The sequence below is a fragment of the Rhinatrema bivittatum genome, chromosome 3 (assembly GCF_901001135.1).
Source record: "Rhinatrema bivittatum chromosome 3, aRhiBiv1.1, whole genome shotgun sequence".
NCBI lineage: Eukaryota > Metazoa > Chordata > Amphibia > Gymnophiona > Rhinatrematidae > Rhinatrema > Rhinatrema bivittatum.
The window spans coordinates 338,506,718-338,532,040 of NC_042617.1; the positions used below are offsets into that span (position 1 = coordinate 338,506,718).

Here is a 25,323-nt window from a genome sequence, read left to right on the forward strand (position 1 = left end):
AGACCTTTTTCTCATTCCATTCAGAATTTCTATGTTGTGTAATTAATTACTAGGCAGAATTGTAGAATTTTCATTAGCTTTGACTTGTCAGTCTTGGAATAAAGAGCCTGTTATACTAACAGACTTCACATTTTGGGGCCGATGCAATACAGTGCGCTCAGCCGAGCATGCTGTATAACCCGCAGTCGGACGTGGGTTAAATAGGCGCTAATCCACCTTCCAATGCAAAAAAATAAATGTGCGTCTCAGACGCACATTTATTGCTCAGATATTAACGTCTGTCTGGAGCAGTTGTTAATGGGCTGAGTGCATTGAAAAGAAGTACAGAAAAACAGAAAAAAATGCTTTTTTGTACTTCTTTAAAAGTAAAAAAAAACAAAAACCCTCAGCTGCTGCATTGAAGATCGATGCCGATATGGTCAGTGTCTGTTTTCATAACCGGCCGGCTGTGTTATGAAAACCGATGCCGATAAGCTTGGCGTCTGTTTTCATAGCCGGCAGACCTCTGGTAACCGCGGGGTCGCGTTAGCAATGAGGCGCTAAGGTCGCGCAAGCGACCCTAGCACCTCCTTGCTAGCATGACCCCCTAATTTGCGTACAGCATGGTGCCCCCCTTGCAGGCGCCATGCGCGCGTTAAGAAAGCGGGCGCTGAAAAGTTAGCGCCCGCTTCCCGCATTTTTTATAGCATCATCCCCTTTGTGTCTAGTGGGAAAAATACTGAGTGCATAGGCCTCAAAGTAGAGGAGAAAATCTGTTGAGGTAGGAGTTAAAATGTAAACAGAAATCCTGTTTAAAAAAATGCCTAATAGTGAAGGCTTTTGCCATAAGTATAGTTAGAAATTCCATTTACACAAAATAAGGGAAATCCATGTTTGTTTTTTTTCACTGCAGAATGTCACTAATTAGAGGTCAAAGCTCTGATACGTGGGGAATTTCTTGTATAAAGTTGTACAATGAAAGATTTGTTTGGCATACTTTTTTCCATTCTGTCTTTAATTTTTTCTCCCCATTCTACTGTGTTCTGATGTACAACTAACTTGCTACCTTATTTTTTACCTCTCAATTGGTTGTATGCTTTATCACTTCCTGATGCACTGAGCACATTATCTCACTATTTTCAGTGCTCCCCTATGTATGGGAGGGATAAGATTTGATTGCCCACATTGCATGATAATGGATGTATAAGAAACAATGGTTCTCTTCTTTTGTTAACCTTGAGAGCTAAATTTTCAAAGGCAGCGTGTTAGGACTTGATGTACTAAAGGGTTTTTCTCATTTTATGTCTATTGACAAAATGCTTAATACATAGGTTCCATTATATTATCTGGAATCAAGATGATATAGCAAACATTTTAACAATTTTTTTTCTGTCATGAGGATTTTTATGCTAATTTAAGAATAGGTCTTAATTCCTTGAAATGTTTTATTTGATTTTGATGATACAAACTTTTTATGTTGAACTTGCTGAGTTTTTGAAACTGAAGATGTTTTTAAATCTTTGTGGGAAGGAAAACAAAAAGTAATACACTGGAGAATCAGTATGCTCCCAGTAAGGTTCTCGTTTGTGCTTTTCAGTAGATCTGAAAAATGAACTTGCGATGATTCGGTCTGTCTATCTTGAAGCACAGTAGAAGCATAGAAGATGTTGGCAAAAAGACTATTCAGGCCATCTAATATGCTCATTTTATCTGCCTGCTATACTGTCTCAGATCTTAATCTGTAGTCTTCTCGCTCTCTCCTCCACTATGGTACCTTTCTGTCTATTATATGAATGCTTGAATTCTGTAACTGTTTTTCTAGCATGTTGATAGATGGCTTCAGGACCAATGGGTTATGCACCTGTACCAGCAGATGAAGACAGAGCAAACTGACATCACAGTATATATAGTTGTGCAGTGACATCAGCCTGCCAGTATTCTCCGTCTCCAGCAGATAGTGGACATGCATGTCCCTACTGGGGATTGCCTCAGATTTTAGAAGGAGAATTAAAAAAAAAAATTGATTGCCTCGCACTCCTGCATTGATACCAAATGGTCCCTCCCCCAGTTGAGAATTCCTGAGGTGATTTCTGTGGTCCCTCAGATGTGTTCCTTGGTCCGGTAGCTGGTTTTTCAACCTGTGTGGACTTATTGGATTGCACAGCTTAAGGCAGTGGGTGCAGGAAGCTGAGAGCAGTGGTGACGGCAGATGCCCTCTTCCTCCGCAGCTGGAGACCGTTTCTAAATCAGCTGGGAAGGGCAGAGCTCAGGTAAGTTTAAAGAAAAAAAGAAGTAAAAAATATACCTTTCAGAGACATTGAAGGAGGGTTGTTAAGGGATTCCCCTTCCCTGGTATCCAAGCTCAGTGCGCAGTTCCAATGTTGGTCCCACCCAGAGGGAGGTTCAGGGGCGGGGCAGCCTCCAAGGCTTTTCCACTGCGTGCCACGTGGTATGCCATGACAGTGTTTTTGCCTACATGTTCGGCTACCCTCTATAGGATGTTGGTTCAGCGATATGTCTCAGGGTGTGTCCAGGTTGTGCAGCCAAGTTTTGTAAGCTTACTTGAGAGTTGGCTTGGGTGTCCAGGTTAAGAGGCATCTGGCTTGGATGCACACTTATCCTGTGCAAACAAATTGGGCGCATATTTGTGTGCGCTTAAGTTGAGATGCATAACCTTGTGGTACCTAATTTGGGACGCCTAGCCCTCGGATGCCTAAATTTTGGACGTATATATTTTGGATGTATATATTTATATATATACCCACACACACACATATATGTATATGTGTGTATATGTATATGCATTTCTCACAGGACAAGCAGGATGGTAGTCCTCACATATGGGTGACATCACAGGATGGAGCCCAATCACAGAACATTTTTGTCAAAGTTTCTAGAACTTTGACTGGCCCCTACTGGGCATGCCCAGAATGGCACTAACCCTGCAGCCAGCAGGGGTCCCTCTTCAGTCTTCTTTTTTCCGCGCAGCAGTAGCCACGCGGTTAAGGAGCTCTGCAAGGATTCCTGACAGGAATTTTCCTCACGGAATTATTTAAAGTTAAATTGCCCCACAGGGTTCCCTCCGTTAACTTTTTCAGTCCGCGGTACTCTGGTACGTTTTTACCCATTTTCCGTCGATTACCATCGAGTTTGGCCCTCGCGGCCTACTGGCCGTCGACCGTACCGCGGCTCAATTTTTTTCTATGGCCATGGCGTCGGGGTTCTGTCGGTGCCTGGACTGTACTCGTACCATGTCCATTACAGACCCCCATAAAGTCTGTGTAATGTGTCTTGGACGAGAGCATGTCTTGACCTGCACCAAATGTGCCCTAATGACACCAAAAGGTCGCAAGGCCATAAGAACATAAGAAATTGCCATGCTGGGTCAGACCAAGGGTCCATCAAGCCCAGCATCCTGTTTCCAACAGAGGCCAAAACTAGGCCACAAGAACCTGGCAATTACCCAAACACTAAGAAGATCCCATGCTACTGATGCAATTAATAGGCCAGAATGGAGAAGATGGGATTTCTCTTCCGTGCTCAAACCCAGACTCCGTCCATTGCATCAACGTCATCTGAACTGGCACCGTCAATGTCGCGCCAACATCGACCGGTGACCGCCCGGCATCGACAACTTCGTAAGGAGAAACATCGCCATTGGCACCGAAAGTCTCGGGCCATCGAGGGAGCGAAACCATCGACCTTGCCATCGTCCGAGCTGCCGTCGAAGAAACCCCATCCAGAAAAGGCGGCGACCGGGTCACGGCGGCAATCCTCGCCCGACAGGGCATCGGGAACCGCGACTCCTCCTTTAACAGTGGTCCCTCCGGCTATACTTCTGCCTCCTTCTGTTCCGGAGCCGGGGCTGCTTGCTCCAGTTCTCTGAGAAGAACTGGACTGGATGGTTCAGGAAGCCATCGACAAGGCGATGCACCGACTCCAGGTTCCCCTGGCACCGGCATCGGTACCGATAGTGGAACAGACTACTGACCCGATTTCAGCAGCCTTGGCACCACTGCTATTGAGGATGGAAGCGCTTATAGCCGCTTTTCCACCGATGGCTCCGGTGCCCTCCCCGCTTACTTTATCATCGGGAGGAGAAACACCGTTCTGCATCCCTCCATCAGGAGTTCTGCCTCAGCCATCGACATGGGTGCCGATACCTCCATCGGCGCCATCGAGCCATCCATCGATGCCCTCGATGCCTGTTCCAGGACCTTCATTACCTTCATCGGTGCCTCCGGATATTCCTCCGATGACTTCGGAGCCTAGACCGGGACCTTCAGGTATCCAACTACCCCGTCCCTCTCTAGTTCCTAGAGGGACAGGTGCTGATCCTTATGATACCTGGACTGATGATTCCTCACCAGACACCGATGATTTGCCATCACCTACTTCACCCACTGAGAGTAGAAAGCGTTCTCCTCCAGAGGACCTTTCTTTCATAAATTTTGTGAAGGAAATGTCTGAATTGGTCCCCTTCCAATTATTAATGGAACAGGACGACAGACATCAAATGATGGATTTGCTTCAATTCCTGGATGCGCCCAAGGAAATCACCTCCATCCCTATCCACCAAGTTCTTCTAGACCTCCTCAAGAAGAACTGGGAACATCCTGGCTCCATTGCACCAGTCCACAGAAAAACTGACTCTACCTATTTGGTGCAGTCAGCTCCAGGTTTTCAGAAGCCTCAGTTGGATCACCAATCTGTGGTGGTTGAATCTGCGCAAAAGAGAGCAAAAAAGTCGAAACCTCACACTTCTTTTCCCCCTGGGAAGGAACAGAAGTTTTTGGATGCCATTGGTCGCCGAGTCTTTCAAGGATCAATGTTGATCCTCCGAAATGCCGCTTACCAACTCTATATGACCCAATATAATAGGGTCATTTTTAAACAGATACAGGAGTTGACAGCCTCCATGCTTCAGTCACTTCCAGAACAACTCCACACCCTAATTAACAAGGGTTTGGAGGCAGGCAAACATGAGATCAGATCATGTTATAACATCTTTGACACTGCAACCAGAGTATCTGCAGCTGCTATTTCAGTGAGACGATGGGCTTGGCTCAAGTCTTCAGACCTTTGACCAGAAGTCCAAGATAGACAGTCTCTTTGGCGAGTAGATTCAAAAGACAGTGGCTGAACTAAAGGACCATCACGAGACTCTCAGACAGCTCTCTCTGATACCTTCGGATTATCCTTCCAAACAGCCTTTCCGGAAGTACTCTAAAAAGTCTTTCTACAGACCAAAGAAGTCCTACCCACCAGCAGCCAGATGCCGTTCTGCGAGACCATTCCTCAAATCACAGTCTCGTCAGACCCAAAAACAAAAGCCACAGACAGCCCCCCAGCCGGGCCCTGCTTCTGGCTTTTGACTCTCGCGTAGAGAGCAGCAGCCAGATTCCATTACCACACATACCAGTGGGAGGGCGGTTGTGCCATTTCAACAACATATGGCAATCAATCACCTCGGACCACTGGGTCCTAGCAATAATTGCTCAAGGCTATCATCTCCATTTTATTTCCATCTCACCGGATTCCCCACCTCTAATGACGAGGAAAACATCTGACCATTCATTGCTCCTGGAGCAGGAGGTCTCCTTCCTACTCCAGTCCAGAGCAATAGAACCAGTACCATTGTCTCAGCAAGGGCTCGGGTTCTATTCCCGGTACTTTCTAATACCCAAAAGATCGGGAGGCATTTGTCCAATTCTGGATTTACGAGCCCTCAACAAGTACCTCCAGAGAGAAAAGTTCAAGATGGTAACCTTGGGCTCGCTTCTTCCTCTTCTACAAAGAGGAGACTGGCTCTGCTCTCTCGACCTCCAGGACGCATACACTCATATTGCAATAACTTCATCTCATCACAAATACCTGAAGTTTCTCGTAGGCCCCAAGCACTATCAGTATCGCGTGTTTCCATTCGGCCTAGCGTCTGCACCATGAGTCTTTACAAAATGCCTCGTCGTGGTTGCTGCCTTCCTCAGGACTCAAGGTATTCACGTCTACCCCTATCTGGACGATTGATTAATCAGGGCTCCGACTCAGCAAGCCGCTTTGTCATCCCTACATCTCACATTAAACAATCTAATTTCACTCTGATTTCTCGTCAACTACGACAAATCATGTTTAGTCCCATCTCAAACCTTATCGTTCATTGGGGCAGACTTGGACACCTTACAAGCAAAGGCTTTCCTGCCTCGACAACGAGCCCTCCCTCTCGTGTCTCTGGCACATCAGCTGCAGTCTCAACGCTCGACTGCTCAATGTTTTCTCATCCTCCTAGGACACATGGCGCCCTCAGTTCAGGTCACCCCAATGGCTCACCTGGCCATGAGAGTCATGCAGTGGACTCTAAAGTCACAATGGACTCAGTCCCTTCAGCCCCTGTCGACCATTGTCCACGTCACAGACTCACTCCGTCTGTCTCTCGCCTGGTGGACTAATCACATCAATCTTCTACACGGCTCGCCCTTTCAGGTGCCAAACCTTAAAATAACTTTAACCACCGATGATTCCAACTTTGGGTGGGGAGCCCATGTGGCCAATCTCCAGACACAAGGTTCTTGGTCTCCAGAGGAAGCCAAACACCAGATAAATTTCCTAGAACTGCGAGCAATTCGATATGCTCTCAGAGTATTTCAGGATCGCCTGTCCAATCAAGTCATCCTGATCCAGACGGACAACCAGGTGGCCATGTGGTGCATCAACAAACAGGGAGGCACAGGATCCTACCTTCTGTGTCAGGAGGCTGCACAGATTTGGGCGGACGCCCTCTCCCATTCGATGTACCTCAGGGCCACCTTCTTGCCGGGCGTGGACAACGTACTGGCAGACAAGTTGAGTCGCACCATCCAACCGCACGAGTGGTCTCTAAACCCCTCAGTAGCGAACTCCATCTTCCAAAAATGGGGTTAACCTCACATAGACCTCTTTGCGTCACCCCAGAATCGCAAAGTAGGCAATTTTTGCTCTCTCACTCGCAGCCATCATTATCCACCAAGAGACGCGTTCTCCCTATCATGGGTAACCGGTCTCCTATACGCATTCCCTTCACTTTCACTTCTCTCAAAGACTCTCGTGAAGTTATGTCAGGACAAGGGAACCATGATCCTGATAGCATCCCACTGGCCCTGCCAGGTGTGGTTTCCAATACTTCAGGATCTCTCCATTCGCAGGCACATTCCTCTGGGAACAGACTCGCTTCTAATCACTCAAAACGATGGGTGCCTTCGCCACCCCAATCTTCAAGCCCTATCCCTGATGGCATGGATGTTGAAAGGTTAATCCTTCAGCCGCTTAACCTTTCTGATCCAGTCTCCCGTGTCTTGATTGCTTCACGGAAGCCTTCCACGAGAAAATCGTATTCTTACAAATGGAACAGGTTCACGTCATGGTGCTCTTCTCAGGCCCTTGATCCGTTTACCTGTCCAGTCCTGCAGTTTCTAGACTACCTCTGGCACTTGTCAGAGTGAGGTCTTAAAACTTCCTCCATCAGAATGCATGTCAGTGCGGTGGCTGCCTTCCATAAAGGTGTTGGGGATGTTCCCATATCAGTACGAACCCCTTGTCACACGATTTCTGAAAGGCTTGCTTCACCTCAAGCCTCCACTGCGTCCTCCAGCCCTTTCTTGGGACCTCAACCTGGTTTTGATTCAGCTCATAAAACCACCATTTGAGCCTCTCCAATTCTGTGAACTTCGCTATCTCACATGGAAAGTGATTTTCCTTTTGGCAATCACTTTGGCTCGCAGAGTTAGTGAACTACAGACCCTAGTTACCTATCCGCCTTACACTAAACTTCTGCAGGACCGGGTGGTACTTTGCACTCACCCTAAGTTTTTGCCTAAGGTAGTATCAGAATTTCATCTCAATCAATCCATTATACTACCTACCTTTTTTCCCAGGCCCCATTCCAATCCAGGAGAGCAGGCTCTGCATACTCTTGACTGCAAACGGGCTCTAGCGTTCTACCTAGACCGTACAGCTGCCCACAGAAAGAGTACGCAATTATTTATCTCTTTCCATCCTAACCAATTAGGGCAGCCAGTGGGTAAGCAGACTCTCTCCTCCTGGCTAGCGGATTGCATATCCTTTTGCTATCAGCAAGCAGGCATTCCACTTCAAGGCCATGTTAAAGCACACTCTGTGAGGGCCATGGTGACTTCAGTAGCACACCTACGATCGGTGCCGCTTCCTGACATTTGCAGGGCTGTCACTTGGAGTACTCTCCATGCTTTTACAGCCCACTATTGCTTAGACAAAGCCGGAAGACAAGATTCCATCTTCGGCCAGTCTGTCTTGCGTAACTTATTTACAACGTGACATACCAACACCCTTCCGCTTGCCCGGTGGGGTTCAGGATGCCCTCTCACAAATTCCACCCCAATTGTTGTGCCTGTTGCATGTCTTGGGTGCATTTGGTGCATGTCCGGACATCCTCAGCTCGGTACTCACCCATATATGAGGACTACCATCCTGCTTGTCCTGTGAGAAAGCAAATGTTGCTTACGTGTAACAGGTGTTGTCACAGGACAGCAGGATGCTAGTCCTCACGAAACCCGCCCGCCACCCCGCAGTGTTGGGTTCGTTTTCTTATTTTATTTTTCAGCACTGCCTGTAGCTTTGTAACAAGACTGAAGAGGGACCCCTGCTGGCTGCAGGGTTAGTGCCATCCTGGGCACGCCCAGTAGGGTCCAGTCTAAGTTCTAGAAACTTTGTGATGCTCTTCCTCCTTCCTGCCTGTGCGCCCCGGAAGTAAACGTTGCCGGAGCCGCGTGGGCAGGAAGGAGGAAGAGCATCAACGCGTGCAGAAGAGGAGGAGCCGCTGCGGGCTGCTGCGAATCCCAAGTCGAAGAGGCCTGGTAGCAGGGCTGCCGCGGCCCGAGGAGTTCAGGGCCGCTGCAGAGCCCATGATGTGGCGACCCGCGAAGAGGAGGCCCAGAGGTGAGAGAGAGGCTGAGGGTCTGTAGAGGGTGTGTGCGTGCGTGTATGAGATGAGTTGAGAGATTGTGTGTGGGAGTGAGGATCTGAATGTTTGCAGAGGCAGCATGTGAGAGCCTCTGTGTGTGAGAGTGACAGCGTGTGATGGTGAGAGCCTATGCTTGAGCAAGACAGCATGTGGGAGTGAGAGAGAGCCTGTGTGTGTGAGTCAGACAGCATGTGCCAGTGAGAGACTGTGTGTATGAATGATTGTATGAAAGACAGCATGTGACAGTGAGAGTCTGTGTGTGTGTGTTTGAGAGAGAAAAGCATGTGAGAATGAGAACCTGACTGTGTTTGAGGGAAGAAGATGGAGAGAAAAGAAATATGGAAGAAAAAAGGACAATATAAAAGGAATTGGCAAACAAATAAGAAAGGGAAGGTGGAAAAAAAAAAAAGCCTGTGACCAACCGATTAGAAAACTAACATGAGCCAGCAAAGGTAAAAAAAAATAAATTACTTTTTAGTGTTTGGCATATGTAATCTTTGGGAATGTGCAAGAATAGCACTTTCTCTATGCGGATCTCACAATGTACGAGATCAGCATGGAGAAAAGTGGAAGCACACGGGGCTTGCACAGAGGAGGCAGCAGAATGGGCTTCAGTGTCAGTAGCAGCAATCGGCGCCTCCCCAATAGCCATGTGGCAGCAGTGACAGTGGCAGCAAGATTACTGACATCTGGGGATGGTGGCAGTACCAGTTGGGGGACCCCTTCCAAGCAGTGTGCAGAGGTTCAAAAGCAGCAGAGTCAGCCCAAGCTGACTACCATGAATGCTGCACACTCTTACCTCTCTCTGACAGCACACTGGTGGGACATGGCTGACGCAGGGGCAGCCAGCAGCTCTATTAGACATCCCCTGAAAATAAGGCCTAGTGCATCTTTGGTAGCAAAAATTAATATAAGACACTGTCTTATTTTCTGGGAAACAGGGTATATGTATATGTGTGTATGTGCATATATGTATATGTGTGTGTATCTAGGTATATTGTCATGGGCCACCTCCGATGTCTCTGCCGAATGGGTAGACTCGCGTTGCACAGTCTTCTGTTTTAGTCCACTCGATTCTGGAAGCCAATGCCTCGGTCCTAGTAACATTGGACTTCTGTCTATCCTCCTCTTAGGCCCCCAGAGCGTCCATATGGTCTGGGCTTTAACCAAGAAATTACTTGGTTCAAAGTTCCACCAAGTGCTCCCAGGTATAAACAAAAAAACAACAGTTCACTGCCAGCACATGTCAGTCTCTTTTATAAAGTTATCAATAATAGTCTCTGGTGTCAGAAAAACTCCCCTTTTTACAAAACTACCTCACCAGGCCTTCTCAGCCTAAATCATCGCTCTGCTGGGGAGTTTGCAGAACCCTCCCCTACTCCCCTCTGGTTGTGTAGCAGGAAGCGGTCTTCCCACACCAAACACACATAAAACACTTTGTGGCAGTGCTAAGAAAAAAAACATTCTTACTCCACTTTGAATCCTCCCTTCCCCCGATCATGTCACTCACTCGGTTTCCATGCTGGACATTGAGGATTCCTCCGTTAGCAGCTCCATGTCCATCTCCTCCTCTGTGTCAGAAGAATAGCTCTCCTCATGCTCTCTCTCCCACCTGGGCATGCCCTCTTCCTCAACCAACATTGATTCAGCTGAATCGGACTCATCATTACTCAATTCAGCTGTCAACTCAGCCTCTTCCTGAGCCCATGATTCTCTTAGATGCTCAAGGAACCTGGGAGTTGTAGTTTTTCTCCTGTTCTTAAACGCCCCCTGCTGTCCAACCCCGAGGTTGCTTTTCTCCCTTTTTGTATACCTCTGCTTTTTCTGCCTCCGGGCAGGTTGTACCTCATTACAATATGTGTGTGTATGTATATGTGTGTGTATGTATGTGCGTGTGTGTGTGTGCATGCATGCATATGTATGTATATGTATATTACAGCCAAAGTTATTTTTTAATTTTATTGGATCATTCTGCGGCCTTCGATACGGTGGACCATCGTATCTTACTATCCCGTCTTAAAGAGATCGGAATACAAAATACTGTTTTAAATTGGTTCAGGTCATTTTTAAACAAACGGCTTTTCCACGTAAAGATAAGAAGTGCATACGCCAATAACCTACCTTTAAAAATTGGAGTACCCCAGGGCTCTACACTCTCCACAACACTTTTTAATGTTTATCTTTTACCTATTTGTCACTTTTTATAAGGGCTCAGTCTTAATTTTTATATTTATGCAGATGACATACAATTCCTTGTTCCCATTGATGTATGTATTGAGCAATCTCTTAAAACTACAGCTATGTATTTAAATGCAATCAATCAATCAACTACTTATACCACTGAAGCTCATCCTTAATACAAATAAAACGGAGATATTACTATTGGAACGCAAATGTATGGATCATGACATTCCACCACTGTGTCTTAGTGATAATTCTAAGATAAAGCCATGCCTAGCCATTAGGGATTTAGGTATTACTCTGGACACGGAACTAGGGTTAAAAAAACACGTTGCACAAAAACTAAGAGATGTTTATTTAAGCTTCTCACTCTGAGAAAACTGAAACCCCTTCTGGATGTAAAAGAGTTCAGAACAGTTCTCCAATCCTTGATTTTTTTTGAACATAGATTATTGCAGCGCATTATTGTTTGGTGTTCCTCTCAGCACTATAAGACCATTGCAAGTTTTACAGAATGCAGCAGCAAGAGTACTATCTGGAACAAAAAAATGTGATCATAACACTCCCATTTTAATTTCATTACACTGGCTGCCCATAATTTTTCGGGTGCAATACAAAGTAGCGTGTATCCTCCACAAAATAATACATGGAAATAAAACAGAATGGCTAAATTATGCCATACAGCTACATATACCACAAAGAGACCTTTGCTCGTAATAAGGGTCTCCTTTCAATTTCAGCAATTAAATCAGCAAGACTTAGTGAGATTCATGAGAGGGCAATCTCCATCGCAGGCCCCAAGCTTTGGAATACCTTGCCAACTCATTTACGATTGCAAACAGACATAAAGAAGTTCAAAAGCGATCTCAAGACATGGCTATTTACGTGCGCCAATGCGGAGTCATGCTAATCTACTCAGCAAGTTCCAAACTCTGAATTATATTATTTTAATTTCATTTTATCTTATTTATTTAATATTTGTATTTGTATCTTTATTATTAATGTTTTAGAGGTATTTTAGGCCCATTTAAGATATTTCTAATTTAGTAGATATTACCTTATTACTATTTGTATTTTATTATTTATTTATTTATTTATTTATTTATTTATTTATTATGTTATTGTATTATGTTATTGTATTTCTATTTCTTACCGATTGTACACCGTTGTGATGGTTTTATTACTGATTTGACAGTTTATAAAAACCAAATAAACCATAAACCATGTGTGTGGGTATGTATATGTGTGTATATATGTATGTGTGTATATGTAGATAAATGTGTGTGTGAGTATATGTAAAGACGCCTATAGCTAAGAAGCTTAAGCGCCTTGCCTTGTGCGCCGCTTGTCTTATTTGGGCATCTCAGACTGGTGTGCCTTCTAACTTGTGCCAGCACTGTATGGAGGCTCAGGGAGAATTATCTTCCTGTGATTTTACTAAGCCTGGTTCTTCCCAGCCTGATGAGGTTATGGATAAAGAGGTTTCAGGAGAAATGCCTGATATTGGAACTCCCTTGACTGGTTCCTCAGCAGGGGACAGCAGCTCAGTGAGCAATGCACAAGTGCCTCCTGGTTTTGGCATGGATCTTTCTGCCTTTTCTTGGGTAGAACTTTTTCATGGATTGCAATCCTTTCTTCATGTACAGTCCTCAGCCCTGTCTAATCCTGTCAGGTCAGATCCTCAGGCAGTGGCCTCTCCCTCTTCTGGTACTATGTTTAAGCACCGAAGTACTCCTCGAGCTGCAGGTGTTCCTGACAGGAATCTGGAAGGCACTGATGTTGAGTCAGATCCTGACTCTGGAGGATGGGGAAATTCCTCCAGGATTAGAACCGTATAAGACTATGTTGCTTTTCTTTCATAGAGATGAATTGCTGACCCTGATTTCCCAGACATTGAAAATGCTGGAAGTACCTGGAGCAGATTTCATGCCTGAGCCAAAGAAAAATCTCATTTTGGTTTCTTTGCGTAAAGCCTCTTATTTTTTTTCCAGTTATGGAGGTCATTCAAGAATTGATTGATCTTGAATGGGATGCCCCAGAGGCATATTTTAAAGGGGGTCGGACCTTGGAATGCCTGTACTCCCTGAATCCAGTGGTGATAGTGTGTGTTTTCCGAAAGTGGATGCACTTGTCTGTGCTGTCTCTAAACGGACGACTATCCCTGTGGAGGGAGGAGCGATCTTGAAGGATGTGCATGATAGGAGAATTGATGCCATCCTTAAGTAAGCATTTGAAGCAGTGACTTTGCAGATATCTTCCTGTTGTTACCTGGTGGCTTGCTCTTGTTTGCTTCTCTCCCAGGAGGTTGATGACTCAGGAGTGACTTCCAGGGCAGTTATGGAACCTGCTGTTGCTTTTTTAGCAGATGAGGGCTGTGATTTGGGCTGCACCTTGGTCAGAGGAGTGGCCTTGGTAATAGTGGTCGGATGCCAGTTATGGCTGAGGAATTGGTCAGCTGATGCGACCTCCAAGGCTAACCATATGAAATTGCAGCAGTGCCCACACAGTGAGAGGGCATATTAAGGGAGACACAACTACCTAGGCGCTGAAAGCCATAGTGAAAAGCCAGGTTTTCAGGTTTTTTTCTGAAGGTTAGGAGGTCTGAAGAGCATCTGATGTCCAGTGGTAGAGAATTCCAATGGACTGGGACTGAGTTAGTAAAGGTGGTTCTTGTACTGATGAGCCAAATTTCCTTTGTGGCAGGTACTGTCAGGTGAGTATTAGGTAAGGTGTGAAGTGGGTAAACTAGTGTGTACATGGAGATTCAGCTGGACAGATAGCATGAGGTCTGATCTTTGAGAGTTTTATAGCCAGTATTAGTACTTTAAAAGCAGAGCATAGATCAATTAGTAGCCAGTGAAGACATTTAAGGACTTGGGTTGATTAATATCCAAAGCAGGAAGCCTGTAGGGGAGTCACTTGGACTGTTAAATGATCTAGGGATTAAATGAGCATTTAGGGAAGACAAATCATAGTGGAAGGACTAAATTAATTCTTTGCTTTGGTGTTTACTGAAGAAAATGTTGGGAAAATAACCATGTCTAAAACGGTATATAATGATTCAGAAGAATTGAAACAAATCATAGTGAACGTGGGATATATCATTGGGCACATTGACAAACTAAAGATTAGTAAATCATCTGGACCAAATGGTATACACCCCAGAGTTCTGAAAGAATTTAAAAATAAAATTGCAGATCTATTACTAGTAATTTATACCCTATCATTAAAATTGTCTGTCGTACCTGAAGATTGGAAAGTGGCAATGGAACTCTAATCTTTAAAATGGGCTCCAAGGGTAATTTGGGAAACTGTAGACCAGTGAGTGACTCCAGTGCCAGGAATAATCGTAGAAACTGTTCCAAAGAACAGAATTACAGAATGTATGGAAATACATGGTTTATTTATTTGTTTTTTATATACCGAGGTTTAGCAAAAAAGCCTTCACCCCGGTTTACAATAGAACAATTTGTTACATAGAACGGTCAAAAAAGAACAAAGAAAAGTTACAAGGAACTGCATAAGGGGAAAAACAGGGGGAAAAAACAGAGGTTTATGAGACCTCGGACTAAATGGCAAATAATCGGGGACTGAACATAGGTATATGAGCAACATATGGGCAAGGATGTCCGGAACAGATTATAAACTTTGCTAGCATAGTTAGCTCAAATTGGAAACATTGCTGGTTCGAGTTGGAAACTTAGCCAGCGCAAGAAGGAAACTGGGAAGAACATTGGGAGTTATGTACAGGGTTATGTGTCCGGGGGTGGAGGGGGGAGGAACGTTACCAGGGTAGGGGATTAAGGAGGGGAGGAAAGGGAGGGATCGTATCATCATGGGTTCATGGTGTGTTTAATGCGATACATGGTTTAATGCGATACAGCCAGTATAGGTTTACCCAAGGGAAGTCTTGCCTCACCAATCTGTTATGTTTTTTGAATGAGTTGATAAACGTGGGTAATGGTGAGCCAGTGGATATAGTGTGTTTGGATTTTCAGAAGGCTTTTGCCAGAGTTCCTTATGAGATTCTCCTGAGGAAAATAAGTTATGGGATAGGAGGCAAATGTCCTATTGTACTTTAGAAACTGATTAAAAGTAAGGAAACAGAGTAGAACTCAATGGTCAGTTTTCTCAGTGGACAAAGGTAAAAGATGGAGTGCCTCAGGAATCTGGAAAAGAAAACAAGTGAGGTGATCAAATTGGAAGATGAGAGAAAATTATTCTGAATAGTGACATTAATAGATTGAGACTTTGCAGGAAGACCTTGTGAGACTGGGCGATTGGGTATCCAAATGGCAGATGAGATGTAATGTGTACAAGTGCAAAATGATGCACATAAGGAAAAGTAAACTACATTGTAGTTGCACTGTAGGTTCCATATTAGGAATTACGACCTAGAAAAAGGATCTAGGTGTCATCCTGGACAATACTTTGAAATCCTCGACTCGGTGTGCGGTGGTGGTCAAAAAAGCAAACAGTTATTGGAGAATAAAATAGAGAATGTCAAATTGCCTCTGTATTTCGCCGTGGTGAGACTGCACTGTGGGTAGTTCTGGTTCCACATCTCAGAAAGTCTATAGCTGAACTAGAAAAAGTATACAGAAGGGCAATCAAAATAATGGAACAGCTCCTATATAAGGAAAGGCTATAGAGGAAGGTTAAAGTGGACAGTCTGCTTTCCATCTACTGCCAGATCATCCTGAAAACTTTCCAGTATTAGCTTTTCACTTTGAGGGATAGTACTATTACAACAAGAGCATGTCCATGGGATAATCAGTCTCATCATCCACTTTGAGCCCTTTAGTTCCCTGGGTATTGGGTAACAGTCTGATTTACAACAAATAACATCATGCATTACCTCAGTGATTTCTTCTTCATGAACCCAAGCAGCATCAGTTCTTGCCCTCCTTGCTGCACCATTTCCAAGCAGGTGCTGAGTACTTTAGCATCCCACTAGCACATGACAGAGAAGGTCATGTTACATGTATTACCTTCTTGGGAATTTAGTTGTCCTCAGGGAAGATGGTGTTCAGGACATGAGGTTAGCCCTATCCATGACCTCAGACACCCAGTCAGGCATAAAATCCAGATGGACTTGTGGCACACCATGGCCAAGATGGGGGAATCCACTTTTGAAATATGTTTGTTAGGGCGGGTATTCTCATTTGCATTCAGGATCAACAAGCTAGTAGCAGCCTTAAAGAGGTTGGGCGAGGCCATTGGCCTGTATTAGAAAGAGGAACTGAGAAATAGCAAGTTGCACTTGTGAATACACAAGTTCAAATTAGACCCGAGGGGGCAAAGCAAACAGCTAACTCTGTTGTTAGTGGATTCCTTGGTTACCTCAGTGCAAAATACCATACTCAATTTATCCACATCACAGAAGTATACATTTCTGAGATTCAGAGGTAGTGTATTGCAGCCCAGGGATGGAAGGTGGCTGCTGCTACAGTAGCAGCCCTTGCTCACTGATGAGTGTAACTAAGGGTGCATTTTGAAGGAAGCACCATCTCCAACTCTTAGGCTAGCAGGGTTCCTGCAATCACTTTGGGCATGCTTTCTAAGGATGATGGAGAAGGGGACAAGTTAAAAAAACAAAACAAGAGGCTTATATAGAGGAAAAGACAAATTATTATAAACACAAACAAAATTAGTAATACAGTTTGGGAAACACTTTTTGAATTTAAAACCAGTTATTTTATCTTACTCTTCAATCAATATACTGGTTAAGAAAAATGTCCTTGCAAATGTTTTAACCCTCAGGGAAACTAGATTCTTCTTTTTTCCAAGTACAACAAATCGTTTCCAGTTCCAAAGATGATATAGTCGCTTATGAACCCATACTGAATCCAAGTTATGGTGAAAAAAATAGTAGTGCTACATAATAAGTCAGACTACCGAAGCAGAAGCTCTCCATCCAACAGCACCTCACAATATAGCATGAGGCGTCTCCACCTTCTACAAAACCACTGCTGCTACAATCCTGGCAGGAGCCAAAGTAACAATTCATCATTCACTGCATTGGCTGGTAGTTGAAAGCGGGATAAAATTCAAACTCTCTACTTCCTTAACAAAAACACAAATAAACTGGCCCCCGAGTACCTCTTCCCACTTCTCTCCTCCTCCACGCTTTCAAGGGAACTGCAGTCTTCCCAAATGACTCTTCGTTAGGGATGTGAATCATTTTTATAACGAATAGAAATATTGTATGATATTTCTTAATTCGTTATATATCGGGGAAAACTAGAAACGAACACTTTTCCCCCCGAATGTTCGTGAAAATAATTTTTTGGGTTAGCGCGCGCTAACTCCCGTTAGTGCACGCTAACGGGAGTTAGCGTGCACTAACAAACAAACGTTTATTTTTGTTATTTTTTGTTACTTTTTATTTGTTGTTAGTGCGCGCTAATGGGAGTTAGCGCGCACTAACCTGAAAAACAATTTTTTACTAAAAAAAAACCCGCCGATCCGCGGGAAAAGGAGATTTTCCCGCAGCCACACAAACCTGAAAGCGCAAATGATCAGGCACCCGATGCACATCCCTACTCTTCGTTGCTCACCTCTTCTGGCTTCTGGGAGATTGTCCTGCACAAGACTTTGTGCTTTCAGCTGTTATGCACCAAACATTTGGAGCAAGTTACCACTCTCCCTATGTCTGGAGCTCTTATACCTCACTTTCAGGGTAAAAAAAAACCGAATGCATGGCATTTTGGCTAGGCCATCTCTGCAGAGACCCTCAATCTCCTGACGTAACTTCCTGAACTCCAAAGTAGGGACTTTGCCTTATACACCATTGGGTTCTCACTGTTAAAGTTATTTCAAATTCTGTATTGATTTAAGTTTGCTGTAATCTGCCTTGAGATTCTTCTTGGAAAAAGGCGGAATATCAAATGACTAAGTAATGCTAACTTATACCCACTCTGTCAAGATCTGAGTGAAGTGATGTGGGATCAAAAATTATTCCAAGTAACTGGTACCCGAATAAAAAAAATTGTGATTTAGAAAAATTGCAATATACTTTTACAGATTTGTACTAATTCCACCCCTTTTTGTGTCTGTTGTGAGTGCTGTAATGTCTGCTGCAGGATCACATTTTTCCCTCCTCTCCCCTGTAAAACAGGAGAGGAGGGGCCAGAATGATTGCTCTGTTTGCTCATCCCTGTAGGCTACCTAGAGGGAGGAGCTGGAGCAGAACACTCCTGCTTCTCTGCCTTTTAAGTCTGAAAATAAATGGTGGAATTGCAGTCCAGGCTGTTCTCCCCACAAGTTAAGCCCTGATTCAAATACATTTTAAAACCTATACAGTCAAACAGTGGCAACTTTTTTTTAAATGTAAAAGTAGTGCAACTTATTGCAGAAATATCCCCAGCCAAAATACATTCCTATTTAGATGCTGTGATGCTTGATGGAAGATTAGATGGGAAAACAGCAGTAGGTGTAGATGCCCAGTGCTTTGAAAACTAAATTGTAATGCATCATATTTTGGGTTACCTGACATCCCCATTAAACCTATATGGCTTATTCAGAACGCAGCAGCACGCATACTGTCTGGCATGGACCTTCGTCAACGTGTTAAATTTATTTTCAAATTTCTCCATTGGATTCCTTATCCAGTGGAGAGTAAAATTTAAAATTGCAACACTGATTCATAAAATACTTATTATATCTGATGCTGCAGTTTTAAACTCCATATTACGGATTTACTACTCTGCTAGATCATTGTATTCAGCAAATAAGGGTCTATTAGAGGTTCCTTCCGTGTGTCATGCATGGCTCGGTGAGACGTGATCGGGTCTTCTTTATTGCTGGCCCAATTTTTTGGCATATGCTGTCAGAGCAGCTTCGGCTGGCTGACTGTCCCAAGCAGTTTAAAAAACAATTGGAAACGCCTTTGTTTACTTTAGCATATATGGGACCATTGGGAAAGTTTCATTCATGTTATACTGAGGGACAGTAACTTTCAAACCTGCATGCGTGCGCGCATATGTCAGCCTGCACCCAGGGGCGCAGCCATTTTATAGTATACACGTATATATGCAAGCATGTTATAAAATAGCCCGGCCACATTTTAAGTGGGCGTGAGCATGTATGTGTAAATCTTGCTTCTACCGCATAAATCGGGTGATTTTAAAAGGGGCGTGCCAATGCCATTCCCAGTTTTACCAGTTCGGCCCAATTTGCCGAGTCCTTCACCCCCCCCCCCCCCCCCCATGGTTTGATAGCCTTCACTCCTCCCAGATAGCGCTCATCCTTAAAACCCTGCGGGTCTACCTAATTTTCTTTAAATGTTCATTTACACTGTATCCATAGCAGAAGTAAAGTTACTCGGCAGGGGACCTCGGCGTGCACCGGGTTGCACATCTTAGGTTCATGCCCTGAAATGCTCATTTCCCGCCCCTTTTTGGAAACTTTTGAGATGTGTGCGCTGCGTGTTCGAGTCCGACTTGTTTGCGCATCCGCTCAATTGATGCGCTTGCCAAGCTTTTCAGATTCCCCTCTTAGTGTGCTATAATAAGGATGTATATATTGTATGTCAGCTGCTATATGTTGTTGTAATTGTAACTGCTCGTTTTAAATAATTTTGAATGTTTTTCACTTCTTTGTGGTTTGCCATGAATATAAAATGTGTGGGATACACATTATTTATTTATTTATTATTTTTGTATACGGTACCTGAGGCAAAGTGACTTGCCCAAGGTCACAAGGAGCGACAGCAGGACTCGAACCCTGGTCTCCTGGTTTGTAGCCCACTACTCTAACCACTAGGCTATTCCTCTTCCTATTTTAAAATAAATAAAATAAATAAATCTTGATGTTTAAAGGAAAATCATTTGCTGTTTCATCCACTTCAGATATGTCGAAAATTAGATTTCTTACAGAATTAAATGCACAACTGGTGAAGTTTGAAAATCTGTTAGCTAAATCTGGATTTTAGGAATATAATTACATACAAGCTTTTGAAAGCTTAGGTCTTTGGGGTCCAATTTTGAACTGGCCACGAGCACCTAAGATTGAGGGCTAAAACAGTTTATTTTCAGCCTCACAAAGTTGCAACTGAAAATGAACTTAAATTTAGGAGATAAAATTGGGCCAGGTATATGCATGCCTATCTTTTTAGTTTTGCAAGTCAGCAACTAAATTTGGTGCTGAAAATCAGCACTGGGCAGCTATCAGCCCCTCCCGCCAAAATCAGGGAATGCCTGCTTGGCTGCCCAATTTTTGAGTATATTAGTTTAGCTGCCTAGTCTAGTAAATTTCCAGCAGGGCTAATATAACTACCTAACGTCTGGAAATAGTCAGCTTAGACCCTTTCAGAATTTACTCCTTAATGTTTTTTTTTTTCTAAAGCAAAATTTAATTATGGAATTTGGTTTAGTATTGTGGTTATCTTGCCATTTCTGTGGCTTGGTCTTGATGTTGAGAGTTTTCTTTGCAGATTGGACAGCTTGTTTTCAGAGGTGTGAAGAGGCTGAACCGTATCCAATCTATAGTGTTTGAGACTGCCTACAATACAAACGAGAACATGCTGATCTGCGCCCCCACCGGAGCTGGGAAGACTAACATTGCCATGCTAGCAGTCTTGCATGAAATCCGCCAGCACATTCAACAAGGCGTTATCAAAAAGGATGAGTTTAAGGTAAGAATGTAATGAACTGAAGAACTGTTTGTAATGCACAAGATGAAGCTCATCATACAATGATACTCCCTTATATCAAATCAAGAAGTTTTCAAGGGTATTATATTTCTTCTAGTCACATAGAGTATGCTGCTTGATTTAGTTCATTACTATTAAAGCAATCCTTGTTTGTGCCCTGAAAATCTTATTACCCATGTGAACAGCTATGAAAATACATTTAGTTCTGATGCAGAACCAATTTTCAAAGTGATGAGGCTATATAAACAAAATCCATTGTCCTCTAAACAGCTGCACGCTTATCCAACAAAGATAACTACTTTTCATATATCACTATTAAGATTTTTCACTGTAAGTGCCTGGAATCATATTTCACAATAAAGTGTGATTTGTATTGGTTGCCATGAGACAAATGACATTGTGGGTTTCGCTCATTTATCAACGGCGTGTCCTTTTGGTGCAGATTGTATATGTAGCTCCTATGAAGGCCTTGGCAGCTGAAATGACAAATTACTTCAGCAAGCGTCTGGAGCCACTCGGCATCACAGTGAAAGAACTGACTGGTGATATGCAGTTGTCAAAAGGTGAAATTTTACGAACACAGGTATGTTCAGCCGAGGTGAAATTTGTGCTATTTACATCATGTTCTTATCTTTGCAAAGCTATGTGTATTCTCTCTGCCTAGGAATTTTTTTTAATATAAATAACATTTAAATTAAAATAGTCTGGGGTGCCACAGGGAGCAGGCTTATAGGCTATAAAAACATTGAGGTTTGCTTTCCTACTGCTGTGATATTCTCCTTTGCAGGCAAACTCATTCTCTGAAACAATTAAAAAAAAAAAAAAGTCTACCTTGTAAGAGCCTTATTCATTTATGATTTTAGACAGTTGCCCTGGCTTAATCATATTTTGTATATGTAAACAAATTTGAATTAACAAAAGGCAAAATACTTTAAATCTGTTTGTTTATTATGCTGGTTTATGCATACTTGTTTATGACCATAGTGCATTCATCTATTACATTTTGTCACACGAAAACATTGATATTCAAAAAGGGCCAAAAATGACCATCATTCTGGTGTTTACTGTCAGGCAGGTCCAATCCTAGGTTGGATTATGAGCCAGAAAATTCAGTGAAGGGAGGAGAGGGATGAAAGGGTTCTGATTTTTCCAGATTTCTTTGATCCATTGTTCAATTATGATGATCTAAAGTCCATCTAGTGGTAAGTAAGCACTCTGAGGGCAGACTAGCAAGGATGGCAATATATATTTTGTCCATTTCTAATTGATATAACACTCCATATATTCACATAATTCACATGCTTACTGGAGGAAAGTGGATTTATCAATTTGCTTAGTCAACCAATTTTTTTTTTAATACAAAACAAATGTATTCAGCACTATTAGAATGTTTATTTTAATGTAATGCAGTGCTCCAGTAACCATATTGATCCTTAGAAATATGACAGTTCTTACTTAATTTGAGTCTTTTCTTCTTCTACAACAAGAGAAACCTACTGAATCTTTCTATTCTGCAGCCATAAAATGCATTTGGTTTCTGAGCCAGGTTTGCTTATTTGCTATAGTAACTTTGGAGGAAGAGAACACATATTCCAAACCCAGTTCTTCTAGTGACTTTCAAGAGGCAGTGAAGAAAACAAGCCTGATGATCCTATTTTTCACAGAACCCCTAGGCCTGTGAATTGCTTGTTTGAATGCAATGTCAGTCATGGAGCACAGCATGGATTGAACTGTGATCCCTATTATTTTTAACATCTTGGTACTGACCTCATAAGCAACTGGGTATGTGAAAAAGGGTATTAAAAAAAACCACAACAACCCATATGTCAGGTTTAAACGTATGTATGTGCATATTGTATTATGCTGCCTTGTGAAGACACAGATGGGAACATTTCCAATGAAAAATTTAATTATTTAAGATTTCTAACTTTTTTCAAATTTACACTTATTTAAATAGACTACAACTTGTTAAAGGAAAATGTAAAGTAGATAATAGGAAAATACAATAGCCACTAAATAAAAATTGTATCATCTGCTATACATGCAGCGAAGGCGCATGAGCGAACGCCGTGACCTCGGAGGTCCATCCGGGCGCTCAGGTCACGGTGTGCGCTCATGCGCCTTCACTGCTTGAGCACCCAAATTGGATGTGCGTTCATGCACCTTCGCCGGCGTTTGGGCGCTCAAGGGTCAGGGGTGACATCACAAGCTGCAAGATGGCGCTGGGGAGGCAGTGAGTGGCGGAATGGAGGGAGGCAGGCAGGCGAGCCGGAGCTGCCCCGCATGCAGGAAAGATAGGAGAGCCGCCGCCCCGCCCCCTCCACGCACCCCCCCCTCCCCCGGCCCTGGCTCCGCCGCTCTGGCAATCTTCCAGTTGCCTGCCGGTGCAATTTTTTTGGCATGATGAGCTCGCACCGCCTGTACGTCCCATTTGGGCGCTCAAGCCAGCGAAGGTGCCTTGAGCGCCCAAATTGGACGTGTGTTCATGCACCTTCGCCGGCGGGTCTGCTGGAAGCCGCTTTCGCCGTCGGCTGCTCTCGGGAGGCAGGGGAGCCGCGGTGGGCGCTTCGGGAGGAGGGGAGAGAGAACTGGGGCTGCTGGAAGCATGCAGTAAGTTTACTTTAGTTACAATTTCTATTTTCTTAATAACATGTCGAGTCGATTTTCGCCCTGCGCCTTGCTTCGGGAGGGGGGGAGAGAGGACTGGCAATCCCCGATGCCCGAGCGTAGGAGAACCATCCACTTCCTGGTACCTGTCATTTCAAATGACATTTGAAATGACAGGTACCAGCGCACCCATTTAACTGTATAGGCGCTGTATAGCGCTCTATACAGTAAAATGGATTGAGCTTCATGGACGCTTCTTGGACACGTTTTGGACGTGGCTTGCATTTGCATGCCATTTAAATACTGTATCAAGCGGTATGTGATCCGAACTGTGCGCGCGGCAAACGAGGGTGCGCTCGGCATTACTGCACTCTTTCTACCACGTCCTTACTGTACCGGCCTGATTGTAGGGGTATTGGCCAATAGTCATCAGGGCAGGGCATAATTCATTTGTGGAATTGGTTGCTGGAGGATATAGTCAAGGTTTGGACATTTTGGGGAGGATGGGTCTGTTAACCACTATTAACCAGTTAGATTGTGGAATGCCATATTTTACTGCTGTGAGTGAAGAGCAGGGAATGACTCTCCTGATTAGCATAGGTTAGGTACTACTTTCAGGTGACCCAGATTGACCACTGTTGGAGACAAAATACTCGGCTTGATTAAACCATTGGTATGACCAAGTATGACATTTTTTCATGTTCTTATTGCAAGTGTTCATCTTCTACAGTTAAATACTTAAGTGTTTTCCTTTCATCACAGAGGTTTGAATTAGTCATTTGTTAAATCACTGGGTTTATAACATTCACCTCTGTTTAAACAATAGTGTTGTAGAATGTAAACTATATTTTTTCAAAAGCCTAATCCTAACTTTTAGTATTTAGTGAAACTTTTTCCCAACCTCTGTTATTGGAAGTTGATTATTAGATCTCTAATTATGTTAGAAGAAAAACTATACTTATCGGATGCCATAAATCTTTTTTAACTGATAGGATTGCAGCATGCAATTGCTTTTCAGTAATTGATGATTTTGATATTTGTAGCACATACTGAAGTATTTTATTTAAAGGCTTTGTAAATAAAGCTTGTTTTAATTGAAAATTAAATTATCTAGCACAATATGTCTAATGATTTTTGTGTGAATGAGAATCAAATCTATTTTCCGTCAGCAAATAAATGAATCCTATCTAGCTTGGTGGCTCAAGAGAGATCTGGATTTGATTCCTGGACTTGGTCTTCTGCCTATTGAGTTGACTAGAGCTGGGGATATGTTAAAGGCAGGAGGGAATCGTAGTCATTGTGTAATGGTGACACACTGAGGCCGATGTTTGGTCCCATGATTGCAGAGTTGTTGCTACGATGATTGGACTTAAATGGTTGTAAGGGGATATACAATGCGGGAAAAATACTTGGGTATTTATAAAGGAAGTCTTTTGGTTCTGGTTGAGGTGAAGGACAAGAAAAGGAGGAGAGAATTTCTGGGTAAGAAATTAAAAACCCAGCAATCTGATCATTAGTACTTAACTCTTACATCAGTACACCGTAATGTTCATTTTCTGTTTTGCTAAGAGAAAGGAAAATGTTAAAGGCATTTATATTTCAACAAGCCTTCATCTTATGATTACTTGCTTACCAGTGAATGTTTGTAGGTTTTACATACTTACTGGTGAATGTTAGCAGCAGGTTTTTATCGGGTTAGGATTTTATTTTATGCTTTCATTTTTTATTTTTTTAGTTTATTACTGCTTTTAGGTAATGTTTTATGTAATTTATGTATGAACTCTATCTGTGTTTTATTTTAGCCCTTTTTATTTAATTAAATTTCTCCTATGTGCTGATAGTTTTATGTGTATTTTATGAATGGAACTGATAACCACCTAGGAAAGTTGATAGGCAGTCTACAAAATGCAAATAAATAAATAACTGGAAG

At 43.2% G+C, this 25,323-nt stretch overlaps 1 protein-coding gene across 9 annotated transcripts in view; it reads left to right on the forward strand.

Moving 5' to 3' along the window:
• ASCC3 (activating signal cointegrator 1 complex subunit 3) overlaps nt 1–25,323 on the forward strand; it is a 1,498,074-nt gene that overhangs the window by 411,827 nt on the left and 1,060,924 nt on the right. For all 9 annotated transcript variants that reach the window (XM_029595363.1, XM_029595357.1, XM_029595354.1 and 6 more), the window contains 2 exons: nt 20,568–20,768; nt 21,229–21,369. In XM_029595363.1, the coding sequence (XP_029451223.1) occupies nt 20,568–20,768; nt 21,229–21,369 (342 nt within the window). The remainder of the gene's footprint in view (nt 1–20,567; nt 20,769–21,228; nt 21,370–25,323) is intronic.